At 39.7% G+C, this 17,778-nt stretch overlaps 1 protein-coding gene across 3 annotated transcripts; it reads left to right on the forward strand.

Annotated features, from left to right (window-relative positions):
- The first annotated feature begins 295 nt into the window (after nt 1–295).
- ANGEL2 (angel homolog 2) lies at nt 296–16,157 on the forward strand. Of its 3 annotated transcripts, XR_003254613.1 has the most exons (10): nt 296–381; nt 1,879–2,312; nt 3,913–4,166; nt 5,652–5,721; nt 7,763–8,184; nt 9,135–9,261; nt 9,905–9,965; nt 12,558–12,721; nt 15,054–15,148; nt 15,662–15,746. XR_003254613.1 is itself a non-coding variant. In XM_026072278.1 (9 exons), exons 2-9 carry the CDS (start codon nt 1,886–1,888, stop codon nt 13,534–13,536), a joined length of 1,626 nt encoding a protein of 541 aa, XP_025928063.1. In that variant the 5' UTR covers nt 296–381; nt 1,879–1,885; the 3' UTR covers nt 13,537–14,211. The 3 variants fall into 3 exon arrangements, 2 of the variants coding, with proteins under 2 accessions (XP_025928063.1, XP_025928064.1); XM_026072278.1 differs by lacking the exons at nt 15,054–15,148; nt 15,662–15,746 and adding an exon at nt 13,436–14,211; XM_026072279.1 differs by lacking the exons at nt 296–381; nt 15,054–15,148 and adding an exon at nt 2,932–2,990 and having other exon boundaries at nt 2,226–2,312; nt 15,662–16,157.
- The last annotated feature ends 1,621 nt before the right edge of the window (nt 16,158–17,778 follow it).

Genomic DNA, 17,778 nt, shown 5'->3' on the forward strand with positions numbered 1-17,778 from the left:
ATATTAGGCTCAATCAGGGCTCGCAGCCTGCCCTTGCAGGACGAGCGCCTCCTGCCCTCAGCCAAGATGGCTCCCGGGGCTTCGCTTTGGCCTCCGCCGCGGCGCTCCTCGCCTGGCCCAAGATGGCAGCGCGGCTCGGGCGTCGGCCTCCCGGAACAAAGATGGCGGCGGAGGCCGTCCCTAGGACTACAAGTCCCAGGGGAGAGCGCGCGCGGGGCGTGGCGGGGCCGCGGCCTTCGCGGGGGAAGCGGCGGGGCCGGGAGCGCCGCGGAGGCGACGGGCGGAGCTGGCGCTGCCCTGGGATGACCCCCTTGGGGGGCGCCGGGGCTGCGCGGAGCGGCTAGCAGGGCCCCGAGCGGCCGGGCCCGGGCCCGCTGGGAGGTAACGGCGGCCGCGGCGGGGGGCGCTGGGCCCGGCGGCGGGCCCGGCACCGGCGGAGGCCCAGGCGGCCCCGTGCATGGGCTCCCCTGGGCCGGCGGGCGTTTAACGGCCATAAGTGACCGTTGGGTGTGAGGGGGCGGGGGCGCCCCGGGAGCAGAGCCCCCGCGGGGGCCCTCGCGCAGGCGTTGTTTGGCTGTAGGCGCTGAGGGGGGCGGTGGGGACTGACGGTCGTGTTTATTTAAAATAAGCCCCGTTGTTCGCAGCAGGGCAGCAGTTAGTAGGGTTAAGCGTAGGCTCGAGTTTTTCTTTGCGGCTTGTAGGTAACTGTAGGAAAGTACTTGTGTCACACTGTGCTTCTGAGAAGCCGCGCGTCAGAATTAAATCTTTCTGAAAACTTTTCCATAAACAAGTATTCCAAGAAGCCTTTGCAAAGAAGGTACCTCCTGCACTCAGCGTGCATCACTGTGTTGTAATGTGGTGGAGTGTGTTTTCGTAATGAGTTTATAGGACTACTCTAGTGCACAGTAGTGAAAACAGCTGTTTCAGGACAAGTTGGTTTTGCTCATATTTTTGGTTTTTACATATTTACCAGACTGCATGAAAACTAAGAGGCTGTGGCTTTCATTCAACTGGCCCATCTAGCTTTGACGGTTTTTGCTTGTGAGCTCCCGATAGGTGAAATATACCTTATTGTTTAACATATGAGGAAGCTGAGGCTGGGTGATGTCACTTAGCTTTTCTGGATCTTTGTTGAGAGTGGGGGGGGGAGCTCATTTTCATGGTTCTAGTTGCTAACCTGCATTTTTCCCACCTGGAAAACAGAACACAATTGGTAAAAGTTAAGAGTTGTATACACTGGTGTCAGCAAAGGAGACAGAGTTAGTACCCCCTATCTCCCTGTCTTGTGCTTTATTTAGCTGGCCTTCTGACCTGTGAAGTCAATGGCTTCTTAAATGCTCTTGTGACTTATTGAGGGAAAGTGATTTTCTGATTCTTTCAAATAGCCTTATAATAAAATTAATGCAGTATGCAAAAAAGACTTTTTGTAAAGGTTTTTCTGCTGAGCACTTGAAAGAGGAGCTTATTGATTTCAACAAGGCAGAGGGTAAATTGTAAACAGTTATTCAAACGGATGGAGTTTGAAAATTAAATGGCATTATTTGTAAAGCTGAAGGGAAAAGAAGTTACAAGATCAGTTTGCAAAGTCCCACTTTGCCGATCATTTAGGTAAAGGTTTAAACTTCTACACATTCCAATTATATTTGCAATACTAAATAAAAGGGTCATAATATATAATTGTATCTAAAAATCAGATTCTTATCCTGCGTAGCTGAGTGAAAACTATAGGAAAATAGTATYCATTATCTTGTACGGGTTAACTTGTAAGGAAAGAATGTCATTTATAAATCATAACCAAGGTGACTTGCATCCACAAACAGTGGGTTACAGGTAGATGTAGTTGCATTTAAGTAATAAAACCTATCCTTTCTTTAACAGACACTCCATGCTGCCCCGTCAAATGCAGAGGCTGGGCAGAGACTGGATTGTCCACTGGAATAGTTCTCAAGTATTTTCCTGGAACAGCCCATTTTCCAGCTGTCTGAGATGGGCTGGACAGTATCCCTGGGCCTCATTTCCACTTCCTGTTCCAGTTGATTTCCCAGCAAACTGGAGGTTGCCTCCATTTTTTGGACCTTGGAGACAATTTCAGAACTCAAATTGGCAGCTTGATAACTTCACACAGAATTGTTGCTTTCATCTATCTAATTCCAACATGAAATCTGAGGGAGAAGAACCATCTACAAAAAAGAGAAGACTCAGTGGCCAGCATGATACTTCAACTCCTGAAGAAGAAACAAGCAGCTCTAATCAGAAGGAAGTGTTGTGTCTTTCTGTAGCACAGAATGAAGAAAACCATACCAACAAGAGAGGTAAAAGATGTTGTTTGCTTGTTAATTTGTAATACTAAACACTTCTAACAAGTTACAAGCTATATTACGTGCATCTTTTGAGTTCCTGTTTTGCTTGGCAATAGAGGACATCCCTCTTGAGAGGGAGGGAGTGAGAGTGTTACAGTTTTGTATTGCTGTTTACTCTGTAAACTGTTTTCTTTGTGCTATCAAACAGTCTGTCAGAAAGAACAGTCAATTATGCATCATCTAGCACAAACTGAGATAATCCACAAAATGAATGCTAGATCACATGCCAGAGATTGCACAGTTGAGGAGTCCTGAGCTTGATTCAGACAGGTTCAGATTTTCTCCGGCATCTGTTCCCAGTTCAGATCTGTTAGCTCGTGAACTCTTCTTTTTAAAGCAAAAGATTCAGCTAAATTGCTTTCAGAGCTGACTTGGCCCTGGAAGTTGTATAGCTTAGTTCCTTTCACTATACCTGAGCTTATAAGCACTGCTGAACCTGAATTGGCTTCTTTCAGAGCCAGTTGAGTTATCTGTGATCTAGATAACTGAGAATTAAGGGATAACTGAGACTTCATGTTGTTTGTTTTCAGTGTGATTTTTGTTTTGTTTTTACYGCTGTGCTTTGCCACAGGCATTTTAGCAAGTTTTGTACCATGACTGACAGAGCAACCAGCAAATGTACTTATCCAGGTAAATGCAATAAGAAGCATGAAGATGTCTACCCAGCTCTATAACAGACTTCCATGAAACTTGGAAGTGTCTGCTTTAGCTTATTACCCATATAATCTTCCACAGAGCATCCAAATGTTTTACTGACTATTGTGGATATTAAGTTTTGTCTACCGTGGGGGGAAAAAAAATAGGGGGGCACAGTCACAATCAGGCCCTTCTTGCATAAATCACTTCCTTAACAAAATAAACTGGAAGTTGTATTGAGACTGAGAAGGGCAAATGCCATCAGCATCACAAAAGGATTTTTGGACRCACATGCCCATAAAAATGAAGTTCCTGAAGGCACAGAAACCTCATATGTATCTTCAGGAACTGAAGGAAAGGAGGTTGCTTTGTCCTCTCTCAAACCCCTCGGCAAGTACATCTTGGTATGCCTTTGTCTGAGAGAGTGGTTAGTATTATAAACCTTCCTGGTTATCTTTTGTTTACGCGTTGTAAATGACAATAATTAAAGATACCTGCTGGGAAGCAGTGCAGCCTCTCTACCATTGTAAAAACACTATTTAAAGCCTTGCTATATTCATTACAAACGCTAGGTAAAGTCCTGAATAACCTGAGCACAGTGGTGAAATTTACTACCTGCTTGTCAGAGGAGACTGTACCTTTGGGTGTAAAAAGAAATACTCGGAGCAGATAGCAACAGCTATAGCTTCAGTCTGCTGCTGGTTGATAATGCGGATAACTGGACTTCAGTGATCTCAGATGATTTGAGGCATAGCCGGAAGTCATCTTTGATCATTAATTATATAATTGGAGAGTTTTTCGATTTGCTTAAGCAATTTGAAAGACAAATAGTCATCAGTAGAATGAGTTCTAAGAGCAGTAAGAAGTAATATAGCGTATTACATAACTTGTTTTCTGTTTCATGTGTTTTTAACAGGAGCAATCCAAAGGCACTGGGAATATTTTTGTCAGCACAGTAGAACAATGAAGATCTTTGAAAATAAAGCAACTGACCAAAGCAATAGAGAAAGTGAGGCAAAATTTGATTTTACAGTCATGTCCTACAATATCCTTTCACAGAATTTGTTAGAAGATAACTCCCACCTGTATAAGCACTGCAGGCAGCCCTTATTAATCTGGACATACAGATTTCCCAACATTCTACAAGAAATCAAACAATTGGATGCAGATGTGAGTATAAAATGAACACGTGGGTATTTCTCAAGAAACTGTAAATGGAGTAGCAAATTCTTGCTGGTTTTTATTTTAGTTTTATTTTAGTTTTAGTAAGCAGATGGTCTAGTGAATCCAGCTGAGCCTTTAGTTATGTCATGATTAAGTCGGTAGTTCTGATTTATACTTTTGTAATTAGTGTTTTCTACGTAATCTAAACTTACAGCAAACGCAACTGTAAAATATATACTGCTCATAGCTGCCTTCTATTTGTTCATAATTCCCCGGGATGGTCTTTTTGACATAACTTCGACAGTCTGCTGATACACTGTAACTTTTTTTATGTCAGAATACACTTTCTTTCCCAAGTCTTTTTCAGTCTGTGCCTAGAGTGCTTTTGAATAGAATGCTGTAAATAAGGCACTGAACAGAAGAACAACTGTATTTGTGTAGGCCAAAGGTCTGCCTAGTCTAGTGTCATGTTTTCAGCAGGAGCCAATGATGGATGCTTAGAGAAGGAGAACGGAGCATCTCTTGCCAGGATGGTCTCAGCTTCTGACACTGTACAGCTTAGGAACCTTGAGAGTTGAAGGCTGTGTCTTTTTCCTTAAGTTATAAGTTATTTAGTGTGAAGAAGAGGCACAAGACTGAATAGAACATCACTATTGGCAAATAATTATCTTGCACACCATGCTTTTGTGGAGGAATAATAGTATGCCTGTGCGCAGGAGGGTCAAATTAAGGCAACCGTCAGTGCTGGCATTTTTTAACTCGGAAGTGTGCAACTTTGTGACTTAATACTTCTTTAGGTACCATGTGTCAGTATATTCAGTGAATCAAAAGCCCCTTTCTAAAATCTGGCTGCTAATCCCTTAGAGCCATGTGTTAGACCAGATAATGGGGAACTTATAATCATGTGTGAATCCTTTGTTTGGAAGGCAGACAAACTAAAATGCTTTACCTACTCTTTTGATCATATAAGGTCTTGAGTGATAAGACTGCTATGTGGATCTCTGTTTCCTTATGATTAATGCTCACAGTTGAGAGAAATGCAACTGTTAGTAGCATCTCTTCCAGTGAGGCTCTGATCCAAAAGTGTTCCTCTTAGGCAATGTCTTCTCTCTTCCCCTGGTGCTCTTTATCATTTGGCTTATGATCAAGCTTGCTGTCCTTCTATACCAAAAACATGCTTCTAAACTCCTGCTTGTATCAGGGCTGGAAAAATACCTTTCTTTGTGCAGCTTTACATGGTTTTGTTAGTTAGTCTTGTTTCTCCAGGACACCTACTGTTAATAACAAAGTCAAGTCAATAAGCTTCTTGCTTCAGTCATTTTTCAGGCCAGTAAGAGTTTGGTGAATTTTTTTACAGGATTGTGAAGGCAAAAAACTTCTGAAATCTCTTTTTAAAAAAAGGAAAAAAAAAAAAAAGACTTGACAACTGAGACATAAATTAATATTTTGATGTGCTTACTAATATATTTCAATTGTAAACTTTTGCCTTAGGTACTTTGTTTACAAGAAGTCCAAGAAGACCATTATAGAACAGAGATCAAGTCAAGTCTGGAGTCCCTGGGTATGATGAAACTCCATGACCAATACTTTGTCGTCATCCCCCGGTGCTTTTTTCCACAGAAAGAATCTCTTAGGTCATAGAATCAAGCCACCTCTATGCCATGCTACAGYACTGTATACTTCCTTTCATAAATTCATCAAACACTCTTGAAACTGCCTTAATATTTTCTCCCAGTACTCCTGTTGGATAGTTTCTCTGGAGTTCCTTTTTTATGGCTTGAAACCTTCAGATATCAGCACTAAATTTCATTCATGTTCAATTTATGTTCATTAGCATTTATATGAGTACTGTCGTTCAGCCTAAATAGCACGGTCCTTTTCTGTCTCCTATATGTATTTATGGTAAGGAACATGCATATAGGGGCGTGATTCCATGGCAATTTTAAACTGATCTAAATCTATTCTACCCTTCACCTCTTTTCAGTCCCAAGCCCAAGGCCTGATACTTGTCTGATGCCAGGACAAGGCAGTTCAAGGAACAGCATTGGACCAAATTTTTCCTTTCTTAGTTAATTGACAGTCTAGCTCCCAGAACTGGGTGTTTGTAAAGAAGGCAGTGTAATGCAGTACTGACTTAAATCAGCCTGACATGTTGTGAAACAAACACTTAAGGCCAAGCTCCTGTGGGCAACTGAGCTTCCTGCTGCTAAAAAGGATGTGGAGCTCGCTGGAGCTCTTCCCCTTCCCCTCCCTTGCTCCCAGATGTATGCCCTGCCCCTTCTCTTGGGCTAGTTTTGGCACTCACTAGACCTTTACATTGTTTAAATCCACTAGCCCAGCAGAAAACTGTCCAGTCGCACTTTATTTTCCTGGGTTATTTTTCTGCAGGCTTTCTGAGCTAGAGTAGTTTATGGTAGCACACAAGTGGCAGGAGCATGTGGTCAGGAGCTGGGAGAAAAGAATAGGAATTCTCTGTTTTCTGAGCTCTGAAGTCAGCTCAGTCTGCTTCAGGGGGCTGTACTTTACGAATCCATATGACATGGGTCATGGAGAGGCCTTTTTTAAAAGGCAAAAACTAGATACTGTTGGAATAGATACTCGATTGGAATGCTTCGCGATAATATTCTTGAATATCTTGTTGAACTGTGGTAAAAACAGTTATAAACCTGGAATAAACTTCAATATGCAAGTCCACTTTTATGTGATTTGGTTGTTTTCCACATAAAGAAAAGTATGCCTGGTATCTTAAACTATTTAGACACTTAGACATCACAAAAGGTATTGGATCAATTTTACTGTAGTATTTAAACTGAAGTTAGAAAGAACAGGAAAGCGTCTTGTGTTGATTTTCCTTTTGGAATCATATTTTGAGGCCTTTTCTAATGGGTCAAATCTTAGTATGCAGGGATGGAATAAAGTGATTGCTAAGGTTACATGTTCATATATGAATTGTTAGTTACCTTAAATAATTTCTCATTTAAAGAATACAAGACTAAACTTTATAAAGGTGTTCAGAGTACTCTAGAAGTTCAGCTAAAAATGCAGAATATTAATTTGGACAGTTACTGTTAAACTGTTTCCCAGCTTGGGATGGCAGCTCAGTGCTGTGATGAAGCAACTTTCCTTTGAAAACAGGAGATAATGAAGATGATCCCAATCAAATTATAAGTGACAACTAGGTTTTCATACACTTTCTTTTTTATTGTGACTTGGATGTTTGGGGATTTTGTTTTTCTATCAGAAGCCATTAAATTTTAAGCATTTATTATAGGGAATTTGTGATGGATATTTTCTGAATTTTGTTTTATGAACGGTTCTCAGCTGTGTACATAGTCATGCCAAATAACTCCCATTGTAACTCGTTTTTCCTCAAGCAATGTAAACATCTAAAAAATTTTACTGTGGAAGATGCAAAGGTCCATGATGGGCATCTGAAAAAGGGGATGTGAAGGGCACAGTGAACTTCCCTCAGTCTTTGTTATTTTAGACTAGGCATTGACTGCCAAAGGAGAAAAGTAGTATGAGGTTTTCCTAATTTTTTTTGAAAACTGATCTGTATTTATTGAATGGTATCTTAATGTTTTTAATTGTCTTTCTTGCAGGTTATCACTGTGAATACAAGATGAGGACAGGGAGAAAACCTGATGGCTGTGCTATTTGCTTCAAAACTTCCAAATTTAGTCTGATCTTATCAAGCCCTGTGGAATTTTTCCGCCATGATATTCCACTCTTGGACAGGGACAATGTTGGACTGGTGTTGCTTTTGCAGCCTAGATTTCACTGTAAAACTAATGCTGCAATCTGTATAGCCAATACACATCTGTTGTATAACCCAAGGCGAGGGGACATCAAACTGACCCAACTTGCCATGCTCCTGGCAGAAATTGCTAGTGTTGCCTGTCAGAAGGATGGTACTTTCTGTCCAATTATCATCTGTGGTGACTTCAATTCTGTTCCTGGTTCTCCACTGTACAGATTTATAAAAGAAGGAAAGTTAAATTATGAAGGACTTGCTATAGGAAAGGTAGGATATGCTTTTCATCTCTCACAAAAAAGATTAAGGCTGATGGGAGAGGAAAATATTTAGTAGAGTGGTCTAGCACACCATAGATCAGCTTGTGGTTGTGTTTCCATTACGATATCCATCTTAGTGCCCTTTGTGCAAAGTGAAAGTTGCTGTGGAGTTAATAAAATAAGCCTGSGCCCATTAGCTGTGCCTTACAAAATGTTATGCCTGCTCCTGGCATTCTGAAATGAACAATTTGACAAACAAATTAATTGTTCTTGAAAGGTAATTATCCACAGGATGGTTATATCACTGTTCTTAAGTGTTACAGCTTTCAAGTAGGAGAAAATAACTACATAATCAAATRCCCTACTGTGTTCTGTCTAGAAAGATTACTTTTTTTTTTATGAAGATAAACTTTGACTTACAGTGGTTAGAACTATTTTAAAAGCAGAAATATTAGATGCTGAACCTAAACTGTTTCAGGTTAGCTGTACCTTTTTGTAAGCTCTTGTATGTAGCTGTTGGAGATGTTAAATGCTATCCAATATAAAGCAACTGAAGCACATACAATGAGAAAATAAGAAAAAATAGCACCATTGATGTTTGTTGCTAGTGGGTAGTTGTTTCTAGCCCCACTTTGAGTTGACTTCCTCCCAGAAGAATATCATGAAGATAAAGTATTTGCTAGGGAGCTGTCTATACTCAGTCCTGTTATGTTGCTGAAAGTGTTCTTGGCAGTTTCTTAGCTTAGTGTCACAAGAATTATCCTGGACAATGGGGTAGCAAAGGGGTTGTAAATTAGGAGTATTTTGACAGAGATTTGATAAGTTGGTATAAAAGACTTACTCTAGGGAGATATTGTTTGTTCAAAGTGTTAAGCTTTACTGTACGAGAATGTCCAGTTCTTTCAGGTTTTTTTTTTAATCAGGTTTCCGTCTGAAACAAGTTCGTATTGTTTTTCTTAGGTCTCTGGACAAGAACAGTTTCCAAGGGGACAAAGAATCTTATCTATTCCAATTTGGCCAAAAAAATTAGGTATTTCACAAAACTGTGTGTATGAAGTAAAACAGCAACGAAAAGAAGAAAATGCAGGTCAGTTTCTGGATTGACGAATTTTATGGTCCTTTGAAGACACCATTCAGGTTGCACTGAAAAATTGATTATCTTTTCTAGTAGAGGAAAATTGTTGGGGTGTGAAGTTATTTGTTTGCAAAAGCACTTGCAGATTCGAGTCTTTAAAAGATTAGCTAGTTAGAATTTACCCTTCAGAATCTGGTGCATAATATTGGAACTACTGTGCTTGCATAATGGAAGCCAGTTGTGATGTGACTGGGAAAAGAGAGATGGAGGAATGCAGCACGCAAGTAGTGTGAACCTACCTTATGCTTCAGTGTTTATGTATTATAGTGTGTGTATTCTATGGAACAAATGGGAAAAGCAAGTGATCCCTGTTCCCTTAGCTGCGTGTCTTTCCATCTTTCATCTATCTTTTTTTCTTTGACAGACAAAACAATTTAAAATGAATAGGAGGTAATTTGAAAGATTCTTTGAAGGCAATCTAACTAATGGAATAGAAGAATTTAATCTAGTTTTATGAATTGTATCTTGCCTGCTGCAAAAAATAAGTGTTTTTAAAGATATTATAGTAGGCTGTTCTTTTTCCTGTAGCTTTTCATCAGTGGTCTTAATCACAAGATACTTTAAAATCTGAAATGAACATGTTCTTATTTTGTAGGAGAAAAGATGACAGAAGCAAAATTGGACAACACTGAGGAGATTGTAATAGCATCTGAAAAGTATGTGTTGTGGGTAGAAAAGTAGAGTCACTTAGTTGGTTCCTAGTGTTTGAGTTTGGGGAGGTTTTTGTTTAGTTTTTAGACCAAGCTTGTATCTGATTCCAGGTATGGCTACAAGATGCCTATCCGACCCAGTCTGCCCATGTGGCAAAAGTTCATCTTCCACTCATGTGAAAAAGCTGATCAGATAGCTAGGACTGGAAATAGTTAAGAGTGTGTATTCTTGCAGGAACTTGCAGGCGATATCTCAAAATGCAGCGATGAGGTATTGGGGTACATTCCATCTGCCTGCTAGAGAATATTTCTGACATTTAGTAACTTCTTGCCCTAAGCAAGACATCTTGCTTTATAGGAATATTACAGGAAAGTTGTGAACTTCAGTCCATTTGCAGAAATCGTGTTATAAAAAGGCAGTATTGTCCAGCTGTTTAAATGTTGGCATTATCTCTGCCCTTTTTACTGTTTCTGAGATACTGTTTTTTGGAAGCTAATAAAATCCTAAAATGCAATATGAAATTTGGGTAAAGGAGGGAAGAGAACTGGGAAGAACAGAAAATCTTCCTTGTCAGGAGTTCTGTAGGAGAATTAAAATTCCTTGAATACCTGAAACTTGTAGTATTTTATAAGGAAAAAGATCTTTAACATTACTTAGGATTTGGTAGTACAACTCCTATTCAGATCAGAAAGTTTGCTTGTTAAACTGAAGGAAATGACTATCATTAGACTGCTGGGGCGGCATATGTGTTTGGTTTTTGAAAGGAAGGAATAATACATTTACATTTACCAAACTGGTAAAGGCATCTAAAGTAAGGCACATAAGAAGGAAATTGTGCTAACTATATATACATACACAATGCAGGCTCTAAGTTAGCCATTTCTACTCAGAAACGAGATCTTGGTGTCATTGTGGATAGTTCTGTTAAAACCTGTAGTGATTTCTGATGATCAGAAAGGCAAGTAATGGTCTTTCTGAGAAAAGAGTAGATAACATGTATGACTACAGCATAATGGTCTTGTATTGACTTTAGTAATGTGTGGCATAGTATGCTACATGTTGAACACTGCAATTTTGTTGACTCATCCTGAAAAGGATATAAAAGAGCAAGAATGATCAAAGTTATGGAACAGCTTCTATATGAACAGAGACTAAATGGACTTGGGTCTCCTGGCTTAGGAAAAAGACAACTGAGAGGGGATAAGCTGGTGGATAATCATTAAGGGGTGGGGGAACATGAATAAATATTGTTTGAGGGGAAAGCAGTGAATATACTGAAACTACTGAATCATCAAAAGAACTTGACAGGCGGTAAATATAAAACAGGCAAAAGATCTTCTCACTGTGGCAATTAACTAAAGTTAATTGCCRAAAGATGTTGTGGGAGTTTCTAAAAAGTAGTTAGGAAAGCTCACAGAAGGAAAGTTCATTGCACATCATTTAACAGATGTGGATGCAATGATTGTTGGCTAAGGAAATTGTGAACTGCAGGTTGCTGGAAGTTGGGATGGTCTCCTGTGACCAGTATTGCTGTACGCTTGTTCTTACTCCCTTTTAAGTATTTGCTGTTCTCAGGCTGTTAGGGCAGGTTGGATTGACTCAGTACAGCTGCACTTCTGATAACTGTATTAAAAAGGTCATCAAAATGTAAGATGCAGAAGCCCATGGAAGCTGTGATATGTATCCTTTGGCAGCAGAATCAGTTGAAAAGAACTCTTTATTCCCCAGCCACTTCCAGAGCAGAAATTGCCCCCCAAATTGTACCCAGTTGCATGTTTGTCTGCCTGTCCTCAGATAAGGCTGGGACATGCTGATTTTTCAAAGCAATACTTGTTTTTAACCAGGACATGTTGCAGATCAGGTTTAAAATGCAGCCATGCACTGAGAGACAGGTACAGCTGAGAAAGGGTGATTTGCAAAGCTGATGGGAACAAATGGCTGTGAGAGAGTTCTTTTGCTGAAATGTGCAATTCCACCTTTTGTGGCTGATTTGAAAGAAAACAGGTGAGATGAGATGGGCTGAACAGGAGGAGGAATAGACTGGCAGATTATGTGGAGAGACAAAATGGGAGCCTGAGCAGAGGAGAAAAGATTAGGCATAGCCATCTGGAAAACACTTGATACTTCTGGTTTAAAAAAACAAACAAAACCTTAATTTTCCTATATGCTGAAGGACCAAGTTAGATGAGTTCAGGATTTGTCCCTTTCATATAAGCTCTTCTGATGGATGCTTCTACCAGTGTGCCAGGGAGAGATTGCTGAATGAGGACACATGCGAAATCTTGCAAAGTATAGATGGAGGTGAAGGCTCTGTATATTTAAAGTGTCAGTTTATCTAGTTTTGATAGGCTGTTAGGTATCTGCTACTTACTTTTTCCAAAGCTGTCTGCATTTTACCTTCAGAAGTTTAGGCCCCTAACACACAAGGTGATGGGATTGAGTGCAAGAGAGAAACACTTACGTATTTAAAAATTAGTTTGCATATCCAGATTACTGATTTTGTTTGTAGCCAGAAACTTTTCAGTGTTCCTTTATTGCTTATTCTCTTTCTAGCAAATACAAGGAAGCAAAATCCTCTTTTTTTGATTCCTGTTTAGGTTGTCTTCAAAATTACAGCACCATTTTAAACTATCTTCAGTGTATTCTCATTACTTCCCTGAAACTGGGATGCCGGAAGTAACAACCTGTCACTCCCGAAGTGCTGTCACTGTGGATTATATTTTCTTTTCTGCAGCAAATGATGATATTGCTGCCCAGCCAGGTAAGGAAACCTTCTTTAAGTATTTTCAGGAACGTTTAAGGGGAACATTCAGAATCTGTTCAAAGGGAAATGTGATAATTTCATCAAGTACCTCAGAGGTTCGTGGTGGTACTTTGAATGTTAGCTGTTATCTGAGAAATGTAGTTGGGCTTTCTTGTTTGCCCCACACAGGGGGCACCTCTGTCACCTAATGAGACATTTTTGTAGTTGTCATCTCAGCATGGAGGCTGAGAACTGAGGCTGCAGATAAGTAGTAATCTAAGTTGCGCCTGGGAAACGTTATTCAGTAGTAATTCATAGGTGACCTTAGTGGCCAGACCTATGACAAAGCTGTATTTCCTATCATTTAATCAACAAAATGGTGAGCATCAACTTACGATGTACATTAAAGCTGATAAATGGCCAGTTTATTAGGAAGTTACTTTTCAGATAAGCTTGATAAGATGTTTGTCAAGTAAATGATCTCTGTGGCCTCTGCTCCGAGAGCAGTCACTTGTACACGCCTGGTTGTCACTCTCTGGTTGCAGTTGCAACTAAAGCTCACCAGATGGTGCAAGAAAGACATGGTACCTTTGAGGGTGTATTTCTTGATGGGTAGCACATGTTAGCAGTGAAGCCTGATATCCTTTACAGCATTTGTGCTCTTAGTGTGGGTACTCCTGAGCAGTAGACTTCCATGTTGTAGTTAGTCATGTGTTTATCCTGTCTTCAAAGGTCATTGCACAGTGCAGGGTTATCGGAGAAGTGGTTCTGCAGAAATCATAACAAAGAAACCTGGATTTCACTTCTGCTCTCTGTGCAGTTTTCAGTTGTGATCTTTGCAAATTGACACTGATTGTTTTCATTATGTGAAATGAGAATACTGTCTTCCTCTGTCATACCGTGGGTCATAGACTGTTAAAATTCTTTGAACCAATGCATGAAAGCTTTACTAGTCATGCACAGCAAATGAGCTTAGTGCAAAATGTGGAATAAAAAGCTTCAAAATACAGAAATAAAAGCTTTGACTGAAAAACTAAGAGGTGAGAAGTGTCTGAACGCCTTCTGACTTCTGCGTGATTTAAGGGAGTGCAGTACCTTGGAATATTGAATCTGAATTCACCTGCTTATGTATGTTGTTGCAGTATTATTGCCCCAGCAGTGTTAAAGCTGCATGTGTGTGTGGTTGTGTGGTGTTTTATGTTTTGTTTTTGTTTTTTTTAACAGGAAGAACAAGTTGAGCCTCTGCTGCATGTGTTTTTTCAAATAGATTTTTCACCCTAGGTTTGAGCATAGAATTGGAGTAAACTTGAATTCTCCAAGTTTTTTAGTTTTCATTCATCAGTTTTTTAGAAACTAACTTAATCATTGGGCTTTTCAGTTTTCTGATGCTTTGGGCTTCTCTAGCATACAAATTGTTCAAACTCCAAAGTGAGTACAAATAAGTATTTGATGTGGTATGAGGCTGACTGATCACTTTTTCTGCATTGAGGCCTTTTTTTTTTTTTTTTTTTTTTTTTTTTTTTTTTTTTTTTTNAATGCTCTCATGCTTTGGTCTGCATTATATTCAGGCAAGCATTTGGTTTGTTATTCAGGATTTGCTGTGAAAACAGGGTTCAGTAGCTACCTGAGTCCTGCAGGACTCAATTTTGCTGCATTAATCATCACAGGCAGAGCAAACTCTCTGTAGCAACAAACTGTTGCTTTGTAGACATGCAGGTGCTGTGCTAAATGATAAATTTGGCTCAAGAGTTGGGCAGGCCTGTGCTCTAGAGCTGTCCAGGCATCTTTGCAGTAAGTAGGCTCTTTTTCAAAGCAGCAGTAGCAGCTGCTGGCCTGTTAGAGGTCTCAAAAGCTGGCAGTTGGCAAAGGAGTGAAGCGGCTGAACWATCATCTGAGGGGTTTCATGGTTACTAGGAAATCTTCTGACTACCTGCTGGGAAGCCGGTACTGAAGACACCCAGCCAGGAAGTTCTGAAATTGCTGATTACTTTGATACAGAAAGAAGCTTTGGTCGAAGTTCCAGCTGCTGTTTATGTTGTTCCCTAATGCACTCAACCTGCTCAGTAGCATCTCTGCTCTCTGAAAGCAATAGCTAGTGCTGCTGAATAGTCTACATTTCTTGAGCTGCATACTCGAATGAGAAGTTTGACACATTATGGAAGGATCTTGTTCTTGATGGAAGTTCTTGAGCTGGAAAAAAAAGTTTACTCTTTGCTGATGCTGCTTTTCGCTTTTTTTTAATGAGGACACAAATTTTATGTGTACTGTAATAATAATAGTAAGGAGTAATAATAGTAATGCTGTCAATCATCTTCCCCTCTTTCATGAACATGGCGTGTTTTTTCTTCAGGCCATTACAGAAGCAGGTAGCAGAAAAAATTGGAGGAAGATCCATTTCTTATGGTGAAGAACTAGGTAGGGAAGTGCCAGAAAGCTTTTGTTCTTGTAAGCAAGAGTTGCAGTATGACCTGCCTGGTGGAGAAGTGTATGCTTGAAGATAAAGAAATAGAATATGTTATGTGAAACAGTGACTCTCAAAGATCCCTAGTTTTGCAAGCTTCAACTTTGTTTAGCCATGCTGTCTTGTTAGACTATAGGACTGGACTGTGCGAGTCTTGAGTTTCAGGCTCCCCCCCCCCGCCCCCAAAGGCACTGGCAATGGAGTAATAATGGGCAAATTCCTTTCCCTTTCTACCTCAATTTATCCCTGTCAAAATAGGGGGATATGGTGTCTTTCTGAGCACTTTAAGCTCTGTTCATTAGAAGTCCTACTTAGAAACAAAAGAAATAAAATTCAGGAATTTGCACACTACTGGTGATTTTGTATATCACACTAATGACTTCAGATCATTTCTGCCATACTGTAGTCCTTTTCCTGCATAGCTATGAATGTTTTTTTTTTGTTTTTTTTGTTTTTTTTAGCCCACACTAATGAATATATTTTCACTTTTTTATCAGGAGCAGAGGATTCTTTCAATGGAGGTCTGAAACTTCTTGGTAGGCTGGCACTTCTAACAGAGCAAGATCTTTGGACTGTTAATGGTCTTCCTAATGAAAATAACTCTTCTGACCACCTGCCATTGCTAGCGGAGTTCAGACTTGTTGAACGGTAATACCCAAAGGATTTTTTATATAGCTGAAGTTTCCTTCACTATCTCTCTTCATGTCATTTTAAAAAATTATTTCAAGCACTGCTGGTCCGGTTTTAATGTGTTTGCCTGCATGCTGATTTGTTAGCGTTGTGTAAAGTAGACTTTTTAAAGAGACACTTTTTTTTTTAAAGTTGTTTAAATTACTTTTCAAAGTCCTTAAAGCGAAAAGAAAAGAGTTTACATTAGCTTCCTCTTTTTGAAAATGGAAAACATCTGTGCCAGTCTCAAAATGGCATTATTTTTCACAAAGATGCTGTAAATGGTTTTTATTGTAAATTGCAGTAAAACTGATTATTCTCTAAGAACTGTGTGTTTCTTGAAGCAAAGGGGAGTGAGTTTGTGTGCATGCCACACTTTATAATGAGCTGAAAGCAATGTTTTATTACAAAGTTGCTCTATCTAAATACTTCTGCAAAGGGATTTCCTCAATTACCTAGAATGGAGCCAGTGCAGAGGCTGCAAGATTGGACTTTCACCGGAAGAAGATATTTTTGCAGTAAGGCAAATATTTATGCTTGAAAAGGTTATTTCTTAAACTCCCAAAAGCCTAAGTACTGGTAGTATCCACTGGAATCTTTTAAAGCATACCTGAAATAAAACCAAAGTTATTGGGCATGCAGCATTATAACAAATCAACTAAATTTCTTACTTAAATGATTTTTTTTTTCTTTCTATAAGTAAGTCCTACATTTTGAGGCTTCAGATATGTTGAATGAGTAGGGAAAGGCTTTTTTCCATTTAGTTGTTTAAAAAAAAAAAATCAAGTTGTGTATTCAGATGAGAGCTCTTCTGAGGTATTAAATATTCAAGATTTTATATTCATTTTCATAATGCATTGATAAACATCCTCTGTGAAATTGGCAGTCGTCTATTATTTTAAGTCTGAGTAAGAAACTAGTTGAGTGGGGTTACAAGTCTTGTAACTTGGTCAAACTACATATGGACAGCTGTGTAAAACTAACTTATAGAAATGTATAGAATTGTCTTGCTATCATGGTGCTGGAAAAACTGATCCTTGTTCTTGAAATCACACTCACCTGAGCCACTCTATCCAGAAACTTCTGTTTGTTCTACTTTTCCAGTCTCAGGTTCTGATTTTTCATCTTTGTTTCCCTTTTCTGACAGAATTATTACAGGGGTTATTTTGTGTGTGGAGAATAAAGCAAGAAGCCTAGTGATGGTAATCACAAACCAGTTGAATTGAAAAGGTACTTCAGTGTCAGACTGAAAAATCTGACTACCAAACCATTCAGCTTAAATTGCTTGGAATCTGGGAAGGGAGTATTTTTCTTGTAACTAATTGTGCCTGGGGACTCTTCCCTCTACCTGGTCAGATTCACACTGAAGATGATGACTGGACTCAGTCCAGTCCAGTTCAATACTGGACTCGAGTTAGAACTTTAAACCAAACATGCTCAAAGCTGGAGCTGGTAGATGCAAACATACTTCCCAAGATGCAACATGCGCCTGTAAGTACTGGTTACAACTAAAAAGTGTCCAGTTGTGGAAACACTTGTGCTTGTGTCAAGAGCAAGGGCATTTGCTTGCCAGAGGGCCTGCAATGTCATCCTCATTGCAGAAACAGGTGAGACAGCTGCTGTGCCAGAGCACTGCTGGCAAAGAGGTGGTTGCTTACTCATTGGGTGTCTGTGCTATGTCCTGGCCTTGGGCAACTGAATGGGGGAAGGAGGGTAGTAAAGAAGTCTTGCTTTTTAGAATTGAGTCTCTTGACTGGAACATCACTTGTTCAAAGAGTTCAGACAGGTGTTTGTCTAAAGCCTTATTCCTCCAAAGTAGTTTTCACATTGGTTCTAGCCTCTTTTACAGAGAGAAGTATGTATGTAGGCCAGTAAACACCTAGTTATAAACAGTGCCAGCTTGAATCTTTACACTAATTTAAAAGCAAAAGTTTTGGACTTGCTG

This window comes from Apteryx rowi, unplaced genomic scaffold (genome assembly GCF_003343035.1).
Source record: "Apteryx rowi isolate R43461 unplaced genomic scaffold, aptRow1 scaffold_34, whole genome shotgun sequence".
Lineage (NCBI taxonomy): Eukaryota > Metazoa > Chordata > Aves > Apterygiformes > Apterygidae > Apteryx > Apteryx rowi.

Bases quoted from the DNA above. Each gene is read 5' to 3' on its own strand.
- ANGEL2 (XM_026072278.1), top strand. From the start codon at position 1,886: ATGCTGCCCCGTCAAATGCAGAGGCTGGGCAGAGACTGGATTGTCCAC. The intron at 9,262-9,904 runs GTCAGTTTCTGG...CTTATTTTGTAG, and splicing joins ACGAAAAGAAGAAAATGCAG to GAGAAAAGATGACAGAAGCA. The intron at 9,966-12,557 runs GTATGTGTTGTG...ATTCCTGTTTAG, and splicing joins ATTGTAATAGCATCTGAAAA to GTTGTCTTCAAAATTACAGC.